The 20196-nt window shown below is 40.0% G+C and overlaps 1 protein-coding gene across 2 annotated transcripts in view; it reads left to right on the plus strand.

Annotated features, from left to right (window-relative positions):
* kdm6a (lysine (K)-specific demethylase 6A) overlaps positions 1-20196 on the plus strand; it is a 172451-nt gene that overhangs the window by 123078 nt on the left and 29177 nt on the right. The window contains exons 13-18 of one of the 2 annotated variants that reach the window (XM_078409220.1): positions 4-138; positions 684-830; positions 2798-2896; positions 7831-7938; positions 8649-9059; positions 14058-14830. In XM_078409220.1, the coding sequence (XP_078265346.1) occupies positions 4-138; positions 684-830; positions 2798-2896; positions 7831-7938; positions 8649-9059; positions 14058-14830 (1673 nt within the window). The remainder of the gene's footprint in view (positions 1-3; positions 139-683; positions 831-2797; positions 2897-7830; positions 7939-8648; positions 9060-14057; positions 14831-20196) is intronic. The other variant, XM_078409221.1, reaches the window with a different exon arrangement.

Below are 20196 nucleotides of genomic sequence, written 5' to 3' on the forward strand. Positions count from 1 at the left end.
CAGGCCCAGTTGTGCAACCTTCCACAAGGTAGCCTTCAAAGTAAAACCAAAATGCTTCCCAGTATTGAGGAGGCATGGAGCCTACCAATCCCAGCAGAACTTACCTCCAGGCAGGGTGCCATGAATTCAGCTCAGCAGGTGAAAATTATTTGTACCTCAATTGTACTTAAGCATTTTAGCTTTATAGTTTTAAAGGTACTTGTAAGTGGCTAATACATATACACACACAAACAAAACAGTAACTTCACAAAACCTCATTCATTGGTAGGATTTGAAGAAATATGTTCATGGGTTTACAATTATATGGGGCTATAATATTATCTACCAAATTGCTTTTAAAAGGACTAGAGTTGTTGAGATCAAACTTGGCGATTTCTCAAGCAATTGGGAAGTAACTGTTGGACAATTCTATCGCATGTAATACTTTGCACTATTTGTACATAAAGCTGTCTTTATAGATAGTTGTAACAACTGTTGCCCTGAAATTGTATCTTTTTTCCTTGGTACTCAATTTTGTCAAAATAAAAAGGGAAATAAGAAATTATCCGAGCAGCACTTACTCTGAAATTGCGACTGTATTTGCAGAAATCAATGGGGAATCAAAAAGCAGAAAGAAACGGGGGTATTAAAAGTTGACAGGATTTCTACATATTTTATTTTCAATGTTTTTCTTTTGTGTATAGGCTTGTAAACCTCATCACAGTAATGAACCATTGGTAGGCCTCAGTCAGCAGCCACAACAGACCTTACCACTACACATGGTTGCTTCTAATCAAGTGGATGACCTTAACAGTCCTGCTAAAAGGAAAAGGATGTCTAGTCCTACTAAGGTAATAGTTCGTTTGGTTCTTTCTTAATCGTCGTGCAATTGTTTGATAATTTCAGACTTGAAAAGGAACAGAAGGAAATATGAAATTGCTTTTGAATACTGATGAAAGTTTTAAGACCTCAATGATAAGCTTTTTTTTTGTAAAGCACTTGGTTCAATATGAAATCGTTTTTTACTTGTTTTCTATAAGGTACATCTTTAATAGTTCAGTACGTTATGGTAACATAGTGTAGAATATTTTTTTATCAAAAGGGTGGCACAGCTGGTAGAGCTGTTACCTCTCAAATAGAGGTTCGATCCTGACCTCTAGTGTTATCTATGTGGAGTTTGTACGTTCCCCCTGTGGCTGCATGGGTTTCCTCCAAGTGCATCAGTTTCTTCCCACATCCCGTAGACTTTGGGGCTTATAGGGTAATTGGCCCTCTGTAAGTTGTCCCCATGTGAGGGGAGTGGATGTGAAAGTAGGAAAACCTAGAACTAGTGTGAACAGGAGACCGATGGTTGGCATGGACCAAGGGCCTCTTTCTATGCTCTATCAATAAACTAAACCAAAAGCTTTTTTAAAAATGGAAACTCAAGAGATAATAATGAAAGCATGGGAGACCTTTCTTGCTGCTGATGGTTTGGCAAGAGTTGTACCCGAGTGAAAGGAAGAGGCATTGAGAGGATAACTTGGTTAACCCTGTCAAAAGCACGAAAGTTAAGAATGAAAGGTAAACAATTTGCAAGAGTTTCATTCAATGTCATTTGTGACTTTACTAGGAACTGTATGGAAGATACAAATAGATTTTGCAACATTGTTGTTGGAGGGAAAAAATAAACCGGTTTCCCTAAGGATGAATGATTGCAAAGAGCATTTAAGAATAATGACACCATATTTGAAAGGTCTCAGGATACTGCTGGAGAAGCATCAGCAGGCAGGAGAAGCTGGACGATCAGCAACATAATGGAAAGAGGATCCAGAAAGCAGAAGATGGATCTGATACAAGTTGGAGGGAGCATCAGGGAAGATGGGAGGGAGATTCACGAAAACGTGTCGGTTTAGGACACATCCTTGAAAATTGGGCCTGGTGGGCTGAGGGAAGAATGGACGGGGTAGAGACTGTGTTGTACCAGTGACATAAAAGTCAATGTGCTTGCATTTAGTGGAGGAGATTTTAGAGAACAGTCATAGTGAAGCTAAGATGCCAGGTGTATCTTGACATTCAGTAATATGAGCAGAATAGTTCATGGTCCTTGCATTTGATATGGTCCAGCCAGATCCAGCGATGAATGACTGGATCAATTCTGCACTGAATTTAGGAAAGGGCATCCATTGGGTGAATGAAAATAGGAGCTCTGCCAAAGGGATCACTTAGGCTGGGAGAGTGTTGAAATTATATCAAAAGTGGAAGTGAGGCATGATTGAAAAAGTCAGGAGCTGTGGGAATATTGTTCAAAGTAGGGTGGTGGTCAGATATTGGAGAATTTGAATTTGCTTTATTGGTGATTGGAAGTAGAGTTTTTCTGTGCAGGGTACAACTAACACACTGCGTATTTCTTGGCAAGTACTCATATAATAATGCATGTAACATAAACTTAAGTTTTAAAGGGTGCAGAAAAATACTCTGATTGCAGTGTATAATTATAAATTTGCTCATTTGGTCCATCCCTTAATCTCCTAATTCACTTTCTCCACATTGCTTTTAGACTTTAGACTTTAGAGATACAGCGATCCGCTCCGACCAATGATCACCCCATACAGTAACACTATCCTAGACACTGGGGACAAACCTGTATATCTTTGGAATGTGGGAGAAAAGCTGAGCACCCAGAGGAAACCCACATACCCACATGGAATGTACAAACTCCGTATAGACAGTTCCTGTGGTCAGGCTGTAATGAATTTGGCAACGGGAAATTATTCATTTCATGCTCCTTTTTCTGTTCATTATTTTTTCTGCGACACTGTTTTTTTCCTATTTCTAGCTAAATGCTCCAGATGTGTGGTCAGGTGGTCACACAGCACCACACCATCCAGTACAACAACAAGTTCCATCATGGTACCTAACCCCTCAAAAACTACAGGTAAACTATTTCATTCTAATGGTGAAGGACTCGTGTGTTATATTCCATGCTTTTTGGAATTGTGGGGTGTGCATATTTTGAAGGAACATCTGATGATCTTCATAAGGCATGAGTGTTGTGAGCAAACTGTGATTATGTTCAGTTATCTTTCCAACTGTTAATTTCTACTTGCTCTGCTTTCTATTAATGCTTTTAAGAATTATTTTTCAGAAGGAAAATATGACTAAATGGGCTGTTTTCCCCTATGTGGCATTAGCCAATTGGCTGACTCATACTTGCATTTGTGCATTAAAAATTATGACTGAAATTTAATGGCATGTTGGCCTACATAACGAGAGGATTTCAGTATAGGAGTAAAGAGGTTCTTCTGCAGTTGTATCGGGCTCTGGTAAGACCACATCTGGAGTATTGTGTATATTTTGGTCTCCTAATTTGAGGAAGGACATCCTTGTAATTGAGGAAGTGCAGTGTAGGTTCACGAGATTGATCCCTGGGATGGCGGGACTGTCATGAGGAAAGATTGAAAAGACTAGGCTTTTATTCACTGGAGTTTAGAAGGATGAGAGGGGATCTTATAGAAACATATAAAATTATAAAAGGACTGGATAAGCTAGACGCAGGAAAAATGATCCCAATGTTGGGCGAGTCCAGAACCAGGGGCCACAGTCTTAGAATAAAGGGGAGGCCATTTAAAACTGAGGTGAGAAGGAATCTTTTCATCCAGAGAGTAGTGAATTTGTGGAATTTGCCACAGAGGGCGGTGGAGGCCAAATCACTGGATGGATCTAAGAGAGAGTTAGATAGAGCTCTAGGGGCTAGTGGAATCAAGGGATATGGGGCGAAGGCAGGCACGGGTTATTGATTGTGGACGATCAGCCATGACCACAATGAATGGTGGTGCTGGCTCGAAGGGCTGAATGGCCTCCTCCTGCACCTATTTTCTATGTTTCTATGATCAGAAATCATTCAGAAATAATAACCTGAATTACATTATTACTTTTAAATAAAAACACTCCAAGCTTAGCAACATGACATGAGAAATTCAAACACGTTAATTCTGTTCATGGAGAGACAGGAACTGCAGATGCCGGCATCTTAAGCAAAACAAAGTGCGAGAGGAACTCAGCGGGTCAGGCTGTATCTGTGAAGGGAATGGACAGGGGGCATTTTGGGTGGGGACTCTTTCTTTATTCTGATTGAAATGGGGGGGGGGGGGGGGGTTGTAGGAAAGCCGAAAAGAGAGGTAGGTGCAGGACGAAGTCTAGCAAGTTAACCAGCCATATTGAACCAATGGCCAAGATAGCAAACGAACACCTCTACTTCCTTAGAAGTCTCAGGAAGTTTGCATTGTCCCCAACAACTCTCACCAACTTCTACAGATGCTGTAGAAAGTATTTCAACTGGATACATCACAGCATGGTTTTGGAACAGCTCCACCCAAGACTGCAACAAAAAAAAATGGCAAAGAATTGTTGACGCTGCCCAGACCGTCATGCAAACCATCTCCCTTCCATTGACTCCATCTACACTTCCTGCTGCCTCGGTAAGACCATCAGCATAATCAAGGACGAGTCTTACTCCATACACTCCCTTGTCGCGCCTCTCCCATCAGGAAAGATACAGAAGTGTTAAATTGCATACCACCAAATTCAGGGACAGTTTATTCCCAGCTGTTATCAAGCAATTGAACCATCCTATCACCAACTAGAGAGCAGTCCTGCCCTAGCATTCACCTCATTGTAGACCCTCGGACAATCTTTAATCAGACTTTACTAGACTTTATCTTGCACTAAATATTATTCTCTTTATCCTGTATCTGTACACTGGGCGGCTTGAATGTAATCACATATTGTCTTTCCGTTGACTGGATAGCAGGCAACAAAAGCTTTTCATAGTATCTGTACACGTGACAATAAACTAAACAAAATGATAGATCAATACAGATAATGGGGGTTTGATTGGAAGATGGGTAGAGCAAGTGACAAAGGCTAGAGATGGAAAGGAGACAAAAAGGTATCCGATCAGGAGGGAAGAGGAGTGAAATATGAAGCCGGAGGGATGTGGGTGGTGTGTGGTGGTTAATGGTATTTATGGTTATTTTCTATGCTTGACCTGGTTTTGGGGGCATGGTGTGTAGTTGGGTAATGGATGGCTGGAAAGGATTTTTCTCTGAAGAAGGATCCCGACCCGAAACGTTGCCCATCCATTTTCTCCGGAGATGCTGCCTGACTCGCTGAGTTACTCCAGCGCTCTGTGTCTGTCTAAGGAATTTTCTCAACTGTGTGGTCAGATCAGTCAATAAAGATTCAAGCAGGGCATTGGGATTTGTTCATTTCAGAAACACACTGATTAGTGGGAATTACAGAACAAGATCTGATGTTGTTCCCTTGGCTTCAATAGTCCATGTTTGGTCTTAAATTTTATGAGGCAGTTGCTGCAGTTCCGTGTTGGTTTTCATCACATGCCCGTATAAATTCTTACTATTGTGCTCATTGAAATTTAATCACCAATTTGCCTAAAATCTGATTTGGGGAATATTGGGAATCAAATTTTCCCATTTAAATGCCACTGAGTGTTGCTAATGCACGATGCAAGTATATCATAAATTATAAAAAGATTTGATTTTAAATATATATTTTAGCCTGAAACACACAAATTGTAAGTAATTAAATCCAGGTACAAGATGTTTTTGTATTTTGTATGCATGTTATTCCACTCATAAAAAGGCACTGAATTTTGATCAAGGTAACATACATTATTGTGACTGGATTCATCTGTCTTGGGTGGCTTTTTTGTTGGATTATTATAGTTAGAATTTATGAGGAGATGCTAAATAAGTTTTAGAGTTTATGTATGTAAAAAATACCTAAGCTTCTCTCATGACTCATTGAATTTTGTCCATTTGGGAGTCTGTACAATGCAGAGCAAGAAAGAGCCAGACATGATCCATTTGCATTGAGGTAACTTAGAAGCTCAACCCTTTTAGATCAAGAGCCAGTTCTTAATATACTATTAAGAATGGCTTCTGCTTGGAACACAAGAAAATAAGTCAGAATGGGTGACTTGGCCCCTCAAACCTGTCCCATCATTTAGTTTGATCATGGCTAATCTCCAGGTCTTAACGGTGCCAGTAACCAGAGCGTTCAATTCTCAATCTTTCAGAAATGTACCTACCTTGACCATAAATACTCCAGCATCCACAATTCTGAGGAGGAGAATTTCAAACTCACTCCCCTCTGAAGAAATTACCACATACCTCTGATTTAAATGATCAGTCCCTTACTTTGAAACAATGTCCCCCTGTTTGAGACCCTTCCACTGCCTGAACATCTACCCTGTCATGTCCCCTTAGGATCTTGAATATTTCAGTAAGGTCACCTTGCATACTTCTGCAAAGAAAATAGATTTAATTTGTTTAGCTACTCATGACAAGATAACACGCTTCTCAGGAATTAGTCTGGTGAATCTGTTATATGCACAACTTCCAATGTTGTGCACTTTCTTTGATAAGAACTGCATAGTAATCCAAGTGTGGCCTCACCAATGCTCTGTATAATTATAAACAAAATATCCCTATTTCTAAACCCCAGCCCCTTGGCAATAAAGGCTCATTGCCATTTGCTTTCTTAAAGAACTTGCTTCATCTACTCTCTAACCTTTTGTAATTCATGCACGAGAACATTTACAATACTTATCCCTCTGTACTGCACTCATTTCGCAGTCTCTTTCTATGCAGACAATCTGCCTTTTGGTTCCTCTTACCAGCAGGCATTATCTCATTCTCATTAAACCAATTTCTCCCTCCATTTGCCAAGTTTTCGCTAATCAGTCAATCCATCAATATTTCCTTGCAGAGTCGCAACATGCCCATCCATCTATTTTTATATCATTGGCAGACTTGGATACCTTGCACTTTTTCACCCTCCTCCAAGTCATTGATGTAAATAGTAAATAACCCACATCAAATAATTACATAACTTAACATGTTTGCATTTTGATAACTACTGAAAATGTAGCTGTTTTATAACCCAGCAACGCCTCTTTTCCCTCATCACAGTCCCTCTCTTTCTGCACTCAAATGCTTCTATTTCCAACTTTCCTCCTACACAGTACGGTTCTTTAATTTTTCTGCCCACGTGTAACCTTTGCTTCCTCTTTGATCGTTTATATCTTTTTGGACATGCATGCAGCAAAAAATGATTTTGAAAAAAGGTTGACTGCAACTTTATGGATGTAGTGGGAAGGGATATAAGTGGCACAAATTATGTGTTTTTTCATTTGGAGGGCATTTGCATAGAGTGGCTGTGGGCTCCTGGATGGTGAACTTCTTTGGTTTCTATGACCAGATGAGTTGAAGATAAACATTTAATAAACAGTTTCCTTGCGGAGAAATTGTGCTCGAAAAAGCAACTAATCAGTTTAATGGATTTTGCATTGTACAAACATATTAACCAGGTTTCCGACTGGAAAATATTGGATCAAATGCTGCACTTCAGTTGCAATTTAGATTTTCCTGTTTCTTGTACGTTTTGTATCCAAGCATCAAATGAAAAATATAAATGTCCATTGATACATTATTTGCATGTTTTCTGGAGATATTACTAAAACATTTGTAGAGGCTCTTGTGTAGAAACTGTACAATTCTTGCATCTGACATAACTGTAAATACAGAAATTACTAATTCTCAATGGCATATATTCCACATGAACGTATGAATGGAACACAAAATATATGTCGTCATATACCTTGAATTTGATCATTTTTCTATTTTGCAATAATTTGTTGGTAGTTTAATGCTGTTTTATATTTTGAAATTTAGTGAAGTAAAATAGTATCAGTGATTCATCAGTCTTTTAGTAATCACCCTGAGTAAAGTTGTATATGTTGATGCCTTTCTTCACATTCAGTAATTTAAACCAATTGAACCTTTCCAGTTTTTGGAGCAGTTGCGTGCTAACAGGAAGAACCTAAATCAGCTTCAACTTCAAATGCTGGAACAGCTTGAGGGGCAGCTTGCCTCAATGCGACAACACCAGCAGCAGGTCAGAGTACATGTGGCTTTGATGTAATAAGCATGGGACGGGCATTTTAATGTTCTCAGGCTGGGAAGTAAAGTCGAAAACAGTCGGATAACTATTCCCAAAATTAGGTTTGCGACATCAATATTAATCTTTTGTTCCAAACTAAATTGCTGCTTCAAAGAAAATTAAATTTTATACCATGGTCTTTTCCTTTCCCACCATGTTTACTTGTATTTTTTATGTTTCGTGGCCTATTTTTAACACAAGGTATTTACCTTTGTCAATTTGAAATTCTTAATTTGTTTGACTCTACTGTCAAATTAATTACATTTCTGGAAGAGTGGCGCAGTGGTAGAGTTGCTGCCTTTCAGTGGCAGAGACCCGGGTTCAATCCTGACTGGGTGCAGTCTGTACGGAGTTTCTCCCTGTAACTACATGGGTTTCCTCCAGTTGCTTCGGTTTCCTCCCACACTCTAAAGATGTACAGGTTTGTAGGTTAATAGAAATAATAAAGTAAATAATTGGTGCATCATTCCCATTCTTTCTGTTGTGACATATTAAGACATTCAGATGCATTTGTAACCTTAAACGCCTTGGCTACATATTGGGACCTTCCAGAGTAGCTTACAGTATCATAAAAATATTAATTTGATATTTTGAAAAAAATCGCATATTTTTCATGTGAATATGGAGTCTAATATTGAAATTATTTATTTTGAAAAATAATTCAGATGAGACAGGCGACAGTTGCACAGGTACGGCCGGCGGGAATCCCCAATGGGCCAACGCTTGGATCGTCACTGCCTACACACTCTGTTTCTGGTCAGCAGCCTCACGTCACTCTAACCAGAGTGCCTGATCGCATTGTTCAGTCTGGAATCCGCCCTGCCCTTACTGGACAACCAATGGCTAATGGACCATTTCCTGCTGAACCGTCCAGAGGCCCAGTAACATGCAGCACTACGAGAATGCTGGGTAATACAGACACCATTTCTATAGGCAATAATCATGTAACAGGAAGTGGAAGCAATGGAAATGTGCCTTACCTACAGCAAAACGCACTAACTCTACCTCAAAACCGCACAAACCTGACCAGCAGCGCGGAGGAGCCGTGGAAAAACCAACTTGTTAACTCCACTCAGGTGAGGAACTGTTTAAGATAACTTACTGTCTTTTTGTTTGTTTTCTTAATTTTTACACAACCTGTTGAGCCAACTTGTGGTTTAGCTTGATGTAAAGTTGGATATTTTGGTTTGGTATATCATCCAAGTGATATTATTGAAGTGCGGACTGCCTGTTGTTAGAATCTTGGAATTGTTACACCACAGAAAGATGTCACCAAGCTCATCAATTTCACCATATCACCGAGTTAACCAATCCTGTAAATCACATTTATTTAAGAAAAAGAAAATGCTGAAAATATTAAGGAGGTCAGAGAGCATTTATGGAAAGAGACATGGGATTAACAATTCAATTCTGGCACCACTCGACAGTTTTGGTGAAGGGTCTCGCATCTGAAACTCCTTCCGCGATTACTGCCTGACTTCCTCTTTGCAACATTTTCTATTTATATTGCAGATTTCCAACATCTGTGGTTGTTCATTGTATATCAAATTCACCCATTTTTAAAATCCAAACGTTAAATTGACCCTCTCAGAAGTGCCTATCTAGTTTTATTTTGAAGACACATTAGAGGCAGGAAACATGTTCCCAATGTTGGGGGAGTCCAGAACCAGGGGCCACGGTTTAAGAATAAGGGGTAGGCCATTTAGAACGGAGATGAGGAAGAACTTTTTCACTCAGAGTTGTAAATCTGGAATTCTCTGCCTCAGAAGGCAGTGGAGGCCAATTCTCTGAATGCATTCAAGAGAGAGCTAGATAGAGCTCTTAAGGATAGCGGAGTCAGGGGATATGGGGAGAAGGCAGGAACAGGGTACTGATTGAGAATGACCAGCCATGATCACATTGAATGGTGGTGCTGGCTCGAAGGGCCGAATGGCCTACTCCTGCACCTATTGTCTATAGTTCCATATTCACTACCCTTACAGTTAATAAATGTAAGCCCATGACCACATTCTGCATTTGGAAATTTTTTTAACGTCCATTTTGTCCAAGATTTTACATACATGTTCCTTGGACGTTGAACCATTTAATGGGAACAACTAATGACTGCAACATGACTCTGCTAGTAATGCTGCTGCTTCAGAGTCAGAGACCCGGGTTTGATCCTGACCTCTGGTGCTGTCATCCCTAATGTGTAGGGAGTGGAAGAGAAAGTGGGATAATCAGGGCTGTGGAGTTGATACCCAAAACACCCGACACCGACTCCTTGATTTCTTGTGTATCTGACTCCGACTCCAGCAGCACCAAAATTGCTCCGACTCCCGACTCCTGGATAACATGGAACTAGTGTGAACGGGTGATTGATGGCTGGCATGGACACTGGGCCAAAGGGGTTGTTTCTATTCTGTACCTTTCAATCAATCACCTATTTGCCTTGTTGAAAGCAGTCATGATCTTCTACACCCTTATCAAATCTCCCCTCACTTCTTTTGCTACGTACGTGAAACCCTTAAACCATTGTAACAAATCTTTGTGCACCTCCTCGCAGTGGCCAGAATTAGATGCAATACCACAAAAAATCCATGTTAACAGTGTTTACAGTTTTCCCCTCGTATACTGTGCCTACTATATTGGCAATAAATTAATTCAAATGGGGAGCAGGGGAGGATTCTGCCCTTTTCCCCTAGAATCAGTACCGGTTTTCTTTGGAAAGCCTGATGAATATTTGAGAATCCATACTATAGGAGATTTTACCCTTTTTATATTGCAATCCTAAAATTAATTTGGATTGCATAGTGGTGCAGCTGATAGTGCCTCTTGCTCATCGACCTAGGTTCATTCTTAATCTCAGGGGTTGTCTCGATGGCAGCCTGGGTTTCCCTCTGGTGCTCCAATTTCTTCCGCCGTCCCAAAACCATGCTGGTGTAAATGGTTGGGATGTTGATGGACATGTGGGAGAGAACTAATTTCAGGGAAACAAATGGGATTAATGCGATTATCTGGAGAGTTGGCTTGGCGCCTCTCTGTGTCATAAGGAAAATATAAATTAGAATAAAATCAAATTTAAATCTCTGTCATTTCACCCCTCTTTGTTACCTCAGGGCTCAAGTGCTTTTCATGGCCAGCCTCCCATCTTTCATTAACCCTAAATGTATTCTAAATTATGCACCCCTTATCCCAATTTCCATAAATATGGTTCAGCCATCAACCCTGTACCTATTAGCATATCATTAGACTCCCAATCTGGCAGCAACTTGGTTTCATCATTTTCCATCTCCCTTATTCTATGGCAGCCTGCAAAGAGAATCCTACCCGGGCTTTCCTGTTCACCCTGTCTTGTGTGTATTGGGGATGGTGGTGATGCAGCATTTAAATTATAGGACAAATAATCCAGCAGCCCAAATTCAAATCCCACCTGAGCAATTGTGGAAGTTAAATCTAGTTTATAATCTGGAATTTACTGGTCAGTGTCCACAAAATTACTAAATCGTTCTACAGTAAACCCTTGTTTTAACGGACCTCTTTATAACTAATTTTGGTTATAGCAGACTGACTTACCAATGACTGCCCACACCACCTCTGTACTTATTAGCATATTATTAGACTCCCAATCTGGCAGCAACTTGGTTTCATCATTTTCTATCTCCCTTATTCTATGGCACCTAATAATGCCACCTCTCTGGCGTTTAGAGGGCTGGCTGTGGCTTATACAGTGCCCTCCATAATGTTTGGGACAAAGACACATTATTTATTTATTTGCCTCTGTACTCCACAATTTGAGATTTGTAATAGAAAAAATCTTGGCTTCAAGGCATTTATAATTGTTCAGGTGTGTTTAATTGCTTCCTTAATGCAGGTATAAGAGAGCTCTCAGCACCTAGCCTTTCCTCCAGTCTTTCCATTACCTTTGGAAACTTTTATTGTTGTTTATCAACATGAGGACCAAAGTTGTACCAATGAAAGTCAAAGAAGCCATTATGAGACTGAGAAACAAAAATAAAACTGTTAGAGACATCAGCCAAGCCTTAGGCTTACCAAAATCAACTGTTTGGAACATCATTAAGAAGAAAGAGAGCACTGGTGAGCTGACTAATCGCAAAGGGACTGGCAGGCCAAGGAAGACTTCCACAGCTGATGACAGAAGAATTCTCTCTATTATAAAGAAAAATCCCCAAACACCTGTCCGACAGATCAGAAACACTCTTCAGGAGTCAGGTGTGGATTTGTCAATGACTGCTGTCTGCAGAAGACTTCATGAACAGAAATACAGAGGCAAACCACTGGTTTGCTGCAAAAATAGGATGGCCAGGTTACAGTTTGCCAAGAGGTACTTGAAAGAGCAACCACAATTCTGGAAAAAGGTCTTGTGGACAGATGAGACAAAAATTAACTTATATCAGAGTGATGGCAAGAGCAAAGTATGGAGGAGAGAAGGAACTGGCCAAGATCCAAAGCATACCACCTCATCTGTGAAACACGGTGGTGTGGGTGCTATGGCCTGGGCATGTATGGCTGCTGAAGGTACTGGCTCACTTATCTTCATTGATGATACAACTGCTGATGGTAGTAGCATAATGAATTCTGAAGTGTATAGACCCATCTTATCTGCTCAAGTTTAAACAAATGCCTCAAAACTCATTGGCTGGCGGTTCATTCTACAGCAAGACAATGATCACAAACATACAGCTAAAGCAACAAAGGAGTTCTTCAAAGCTAAAAAATGGTCAATTCTTGAGTGGCCAAGTCAATCGCCCGATCTGAACCCATTTGCACATGCCTTTTATATGCTGAAGAGAAAAATGAAGGAGACTAGCCCCCTAAACCAGCATAAGCTAAAGATAGCTGCAAAACAGGCCTGGCAGAGCATCACCAGAGATGACACCCAGCAACTGGTGATGTCCATGAATCGCAGACTTCAAGCAGTCAATGCAAGCAAAGGATATGCAACAAAATACTAAACATGACTACTTTCATTTACATGACATTGCTGTGTCCCAAACATTATGGTGCCCCGAAATGGGGGGGACTATGTATAATCACTGCTGTAATTTCTACATGGTGAAACCGAAATGTATAAAAACGGCCTCTATTAAAATATGAAAATGTGCACTTTAACCACATGTGATTTTTTTCTATTACAAATCTCAAATTGTGCAGTACAGAGGCAAATAAATAAATGATTGGTCTTTGTCCCAACCATTATTGAGGGCACTGTAGCATTGGCTACCCACTTCCAAGCTGGACTTTCCGCCATCACCGCTGGCCCACATAACTTCCTCGACCGCTTTGAAGCTGTGTCTGCCACCGCCACAGCCTACCCTCGCCTGTAGTCTGACCACCCGCGTACCTCTACCCCAGCCGCCAGCAGGCCCGGGCGATCAACACCTGGATTCCAGGCCCAGTTCCAGACCAAGAGTCTGACGAAGGGTTTTGACCCGAAATGTCACCTATCCATGTTCTCCAGAGAAGCTGCCTGACCTGCTGAGTTATTCCACCACTTTGTGTCTTTTTGTGTATTAACCAACAACTGCAATGTTCGTTTCTCCTACATATACAATGGTAAAACCTTACGATCGGTAATAACGGACCCATTTCTCCCCCCACCCCGGTCCATTATAACTGCATATCCCATCTGCTGCATTTGGGAGGAATTTTGCTTCAATGTAACTCCAGACACACTATATGGTTGATTCTTAAATGTACCTTTAAATAGTTCATCAATTCATTCAGTGAACAAGCAAATAGAAGGATTGCTTCTATTCCTCTCCATATATGTTCTTATTGTGTCTGCAGAAGTGAAGTTTTGCCTCGTTTTGTAGTTATCTAACTTTCTTAACAGGCCTAAATGCCTTGAAACGCAATCTCTGTGTCTGCTGTTTTGATTGTCCAGTTTATTTCAACCTCTGAGTTCTGTGTTCAATTCTGCATAATTTTATTTAAACCCTTCCATCTATATTCTTCCTTTCCCTAATGAGTCCCAATAAATTACATTAATCATACCTTCTGGAATTATGGTGTGTCAAAAAATATCAGAATTTGTGTTGTAATCCATTAAATATCTTTTGTTTCTCTTTCAGGGGCTGAACAAAAGTCATAGTTCACATTTGGCAGGTCCTAATGGTGAACGACCTCTCTCTTCCACTGGGCATTTCCAGGCAGCTGGCACTGGTATTCAGAATCAGGTTGGACATCCTGCCATGCCTAGCAATTCACTAACGTCACGGGGGGCTGCTCTCAATCACCTCTCCTCTTATACTGCTACCTCAGGTGGACAACAAGGCATTACCTTAACCAAAGAGAGCAAGCCTTCAGGAAATGCATCAATAGTGCCTGAAACAAGCAGGCATTCTGGAGGGACACTTAACAGCACTGCCGGCGTGGAAGGACTTCCTAATCATGTCCATCAAACGATAGCAAATACTGTTTCAAGTCATGGAGAGTCCAAGTCACCAGGTGTACTTAGTTCAGACAATCCTCAGCTCTCGGCCTTGTTGATGGAGAAATCCAATAATAATGGGGGTTCCATGTCTTGTGATAAAGTTAACAACATCCATCCAGCTGTTCACACAAAGACTGAGAATTCAGTTGGCTCTTCGCCATCCTCAGCGGTTTCTACTGCAACACCATCTCCCAAATCCACTGAACAAACTACTGCTCAAAGTGTTACCAGCCTTAACAGCCCTCAAAGTGGACTGGGACATACTGTCAATGGAAGAGGTGTGGGGGAGGACTCCCAAAGTCCCTGTAAAATGGACCCGCCATTAACTACTTACAAATCTAGTCCTCAAATTGCATCTTCAACTTCTGTGTCTATATACCCCAGTTCATCAGAAGTGTTAAAGGCATGCAGGTAATCTTGCTTTATATAGAAGTTCTGTTTCATTACAAAAGGAAATACTGGATATTACTGTTATACTGTTATACTGGTGAATTCATGGATCCCAAAAATTGAGTACAGTTGGGCAAAACGATGGTTCATTTTAGAATACAAACATGTATCTGTAAATGCTTAAATGAAATTGGCTGCCTTTTGTGAATTTATTTACAAGAATGGGGATGCTACAGCTACGAAACTATACATTCAGGCTCTTAAAAAGAATTTTGGTTGGGAAAAGAATAACAAGAAAGACGAACAGTTGTAATGATTGGGAGTGGAGCTGAATATAGAGAGAGTGGATGTGGAGAGAATGTTTCTAGTCGTGGGAAAGTCGAAGACCAGAAGGCACAGCCTTAGAATAAAAGGACATACCTTTCGAATGGAAATGAGGAATTTCATTAGCCAGAGAGTGGAGAATCTGTGGAATTCATTGCCACTGACGTCAATGGAGTCCAAGTCATTGAGTATTTTTAAAGTGGAGATTGATAGGTTCTTGATTAGTAAGGGTGTCAACAGTTATGGGGAAAAGGCAGGAGAATGGGGTTGAGAGGGAGAAATAGATCAGCCATAATCGAATGGTGAAGCAGACTTGATGGGCCGAATGGTCCATTTCTGCTCCTATGTCTTATGATCTTCTGAATATATTAGCAGTAATCCAAGTTAACTTGATGGTCAAATCACCCCTTTAAATTAATTATCTTTTATTAGTTTGCAAGTACTTTGTCAGTAATTTTATATATATACATAATTTAATGATTTCCGTCAAGAGTTGGAGAAAGCCTGCAAGAGCTTGTAATTAGGGCAATGTGGGAAAACAGTAAACCCTCATTTTAACGGACCCCTTTATGATGGATTTTGGTTATAGTGAATGGACTTGCCGATGCCTCCCAAGCACTATAACCCTGGTTTCCGATGCCACCCTAGGCTCACAAGGTGCACCAGTGAGCTCTTCACCCACCCCACTGCCCGGTTGACGTGGCTGTTGTTGTGGCTCTCGTTGTAGCCCCAGGGGACAGCGCATTCTTCAGACCACTGCCGCTGACAGTATGCGCTTGGTCACTGTGGAGCTCCCTCCCCTCTCACCAGCTGCTGCTTCTTCCTGTTGACCGTTGCTTTTTCTGTTCCTCGCTCCACGTTTCAGTCCAAAGAAGGGTCTCGACCTGAAATGTCACCTATCCATGTTCTCCAGAGATGCTGCTTGACCCACTGAGTTACTCCAGCACTGAGTTACCCCTTTTGTGTATTAACCATCATCTGCAGTTCTTTTCTTCAATTACGCACAATGATAATACCGCACTCGGTTATAGTGGACAATTGGCAATAACGAACACCATTCCTTTCTCTCCTACCCCGCCCCGGTCCGTTATAACAAGGATTTACTGTACATGGAGAAAATATGGTAGCCTACTTAGCCAAAGGTCGTATGGTTTTGTTTTCAAAAATTTAGCCTGAAGTAACCCATTGATTGGTGTGATGTCTCCTATTTGTGAATCCAATTGTTCATCCTTCTGTAAAGTCTCCAAAATCTTTATCTTGTGTTTTCCCCCTGTTGATTCTCTGCCTTTCAATTTTTCAGTCATTTGTTCTTTTTTTAAAATTTCAACATTCCCATCCCTGCTACCTTTGTTTAATCTCCATTGAGTAACGTAAAGTTTGATACACTCAATAATTTCAGTGCTGGAGTTCTTGAGGATGTAGAATTGTGTGAAATATAATGAATCTGGGTGTGCACCTTCATGATTCTTGTATGCACTAAAGTTCTAATAGAACAGAGGTATATGCAACCATGTGCCAAAGTTGTTGCAGAGGTCAGGTTATCATGTTAGATGATTGGGACAGTGTATCTATCTCAAAAAGCTGTCTTGAAGATTTTATATTTTCAGAACGACACAGTGCTGGAGTAACTCAGTGAGTCAGACAACATCACTGGAGAACATGGATAGGTGGTGTATCGGGTCTGGACCCTTCTTCAGACCTGAAATGTCACCTATCCATGTTCTCCAGGAGATGCTGCCTGACCCACTTAGTTACTCCAGCACTTTTTTTGTAAGTCAACACCTGTAGTTTGTTATTTCTACTTTATATTTTCAGGCTTGTTTACTTGGATTTTAAAAGTCTCAGAATTCTATTTCAAGGAGTAGAAAGGTTGCCTTCAATCTGATGTATATATAAAGTCCATCTAATACAACAATCAAAATACATTGCAGTGTACTTGTTAAATCAAAGAAGAATGGATGTAAAGAAATCTTTGTCTTTGATCAGTGTTAAAGGATAAACATTTTAAAACAAATGTAAAATTTTGACATTTTTACTGCATTTATATTCATATAATATATTCATACAAGTGGCAATTTTGTATTAATTAAAAATAGAAGCAAATCCTTTTAAAAATGTTTGTAAATGCGATTGGAACAGTAATTTTGAAATATTTTTTTAGATGTTAAGCATTCAAGCTCTTTAAATCCCTTAATGGAAAATTTTAATCTATACGTCAGAAAATTTTACACCTAAATTTTTGAATATTCAAGGTGTTTAAGAAATGCTCTAGAATTAGGGGCTGTATTTGTGCTCCATTTTTTTAAAAAAAGGTTAAAACTTTTATTAGTCTTTTTACAATGCTACTCTAAAGCTAGAGGGCATGGGTTTAAGATGAGAGGGGAAGGATTTGATGGGGATCTGAGGAACACGTTTTTCCCACAGAGGGTGGTGGGTGTCTGGAATGAGGGATCCTGGCAGGTAGAATTAACATTTAAAATATATTTGGACAGGCACATATATAGGAAATGTACAGAAGGAAATGGGCCAAATGCAGGCAAATGGAATTAGCATAAACAGACATCTCGGTTGGCATGGACTAGTTGGACAGAAGTGTCTAACTCTGAATCTGTGAATCTATTAGAATGAATACTGCAAATTGTTTAGTTTAGTTTATTATTGTCACGTACTGAGGTACAGTGAAAAGCTTTTGTTTGCGTGCTATCCAGTCAAAGAAAAGACTACATGAATACAATCAAGCCATCCACAGTGCACAATTAAAAGATACAAAATACAAAATTTTGCATTGGAGATCGCTAATCGGACGTTATTGGACTTCAATGTGGTAGATGGGAGGTCAGGATAATGCAATAATAATTTTCTTATTTCTCAAACATTAATTTAACTCGTTTAAATGATTTGCACTGTTAAAAGAATTTGCACTGTTCAGTGTTTGTGTAGTTATGTCAAAAAAAAAATCCAATTTCTTAATGACCTTTGCTATTACCATTGATGCCACCACTGATAAGTAATGATGGGTCTGTCTTTAGTTTAATGTGCATCACGCAATGATATTTTTCGTCATCTTCAAATTTATGATAATTTCAAATTCTTCAAAGTGCAAAATAGATGATATGTAGGAAAATGATTGCAGTCCTCATCAAAATGTTGTTGCAAAACAAAGTATTTTCAAACTTATCAAACCTATTAAAACATTGTGAGGATATAATTTGAGAAACTTGAATCCCACATCAAATTTGATTGAAATATGGTAATCATGGCTTCAGTAATGAAATGGACTTTCTAATCATTGATTTTCAGAAATATCTTAACAAGATGTTTCAATTGGTGTGACATTCACTTATGTCTTTTCAAGAAATTATTGTTTGAAAAAAATTGCATTTTAAGTTTCAATATGTGGACAGCATTGTTGTAGCCTGTTTACATGAGACTTTTCAAAATTACTTGTATTGCCTTTAACATATGTGGATATTAATCAATTACATGTATTCATGCTCATTTTATAATGTGACTATATGACCTTGTTATAACAATTTTTTTCCATGGGAAATAGTTCTTGGTTTGTTTGAACAGGCAGAGGAGCTCTGCAAGTTACATTAAGCTGAGAAGTTTGGTTTTTGTCTTCTGCCTTATAGCCAAGTGGCTGTGTGGTCAGCATAGTTACTCTGCAGTTGATCTTGAAAGTACTCAAGACCTCTAACTTTTGGCTATATTTTTTCCACTACCTTGCATGTTTTCTAAGAATATAATAGTTTATGGGTTAAGTTAATAGGCAGCTATAACTTTTATTTTAAATGCAAAGTGTTTTCAATGGGTTTATTTAAATGTGGTGGTTCTACATAGAAACATAGAAAATAGGTGCAGGAGGAGGCCATTCGGCCCTTCGAGCCAGCACCGCCATTCATTGTGATCATGGCTGATCGTCCACAATCAATAACCCGTGCCTGCCTTCTCCCCATATCCCTTGTTTCCACTAGCCCCTGGAGCTCTATCTAACAACTTATAGAACAAAAGCTTTAGGAGCTTTGCTTCTTCCTTATGATCGGGTCTATCCTTTTAAAGCAGAGATAGATAGATTCTTGATTAGTGCATGTGTCAGAGGTTATGGGGAGTAGGCAGAAGAACTGGGTTACGAGGGAGTGATAGATCAGCCATGATTGAATGGCAGAGTAGACGATGGGCCGAATGGTCTAATTCTATTCATTCCTTATGATCTTATGGGGGTGCAATGCCTGATTGTACTGTTCTGGTTGCCACACTATAGGAAAATTTCAATTAAGCTAGAGCGGGTGCAGAAAAGGTACACAAGGCTGTTACGCAAAAAACAAAAGAACTCAGCGGAAGCATCCGATGAGGCCAATGCCTGCCGTTTTGAATCTCGAGCCAAAATGTCAACCACATTTGCCTCTACAGCTGCTGCTTTACCTGCTGAGCGCCTCTACCATTTTGGATTTTGCTCCTGATTACACCATCTGCAGTCACTTGTGTCTGAACAAGGATCTTGCTTTGAGGGGGAGGGGGTTCGAGTTTAAGGAGAGACTTGATAGGCTGGGTCTATTTTTCCTGGAGAGAAGGCGGCTAAGAGATGACTTCATAGAGGTGTATAAAATAATGAGAGGTATAGATAGGTTTGTTAAATTAAGGTAAATTAACAAACCTTAATTTGGTTCAGATGGTAGGGATGTCTAAAACTTAGGGTTTAAGTTTAAAGCGAGAGGGAGAAGGTTTATGGTGGAAAAGGGGGTATGTAATTCAGGCAAAAAATAGTTGGTATCTGGAATTAGCAGCCAGAGGAAGAGATGGAGGAAGAAACCATAACAACGTTTGAGACATCTGCACAAGATCTTGAATGAGTTAAGGTATAGAGAGTGTGGAATAATACACATTATCTCCAGCCTCCCAGACAACCTCGGTGTACTACGATTTGCCTACTGCCACTACAGGTATATGGCAGGCGCTGTTTCTCTTGTCCCACGCTCATCCCAGGAACTTCAAGACATCTATGGCAGGCTCCTATTCATTGAACATAGCTCTCTTCCAACACCATAATTCCAAGCAATCAT

This window comes from Rhinoraja longicauda, chromosome 12, assembly GCF_053455715.1.
Source record: "Rhinoraja longicauda isolate Sanriku21f chromosome 12, sRhiLon1.1, whole genome shotgun sequence".
Lineage (NCBI taxonomy): Eukaryota > Metazoa > Chordata > Chondrichthyes > Rajiformes > Arhynchobatidae > Rhinoraja > Rhinoraja longicauda.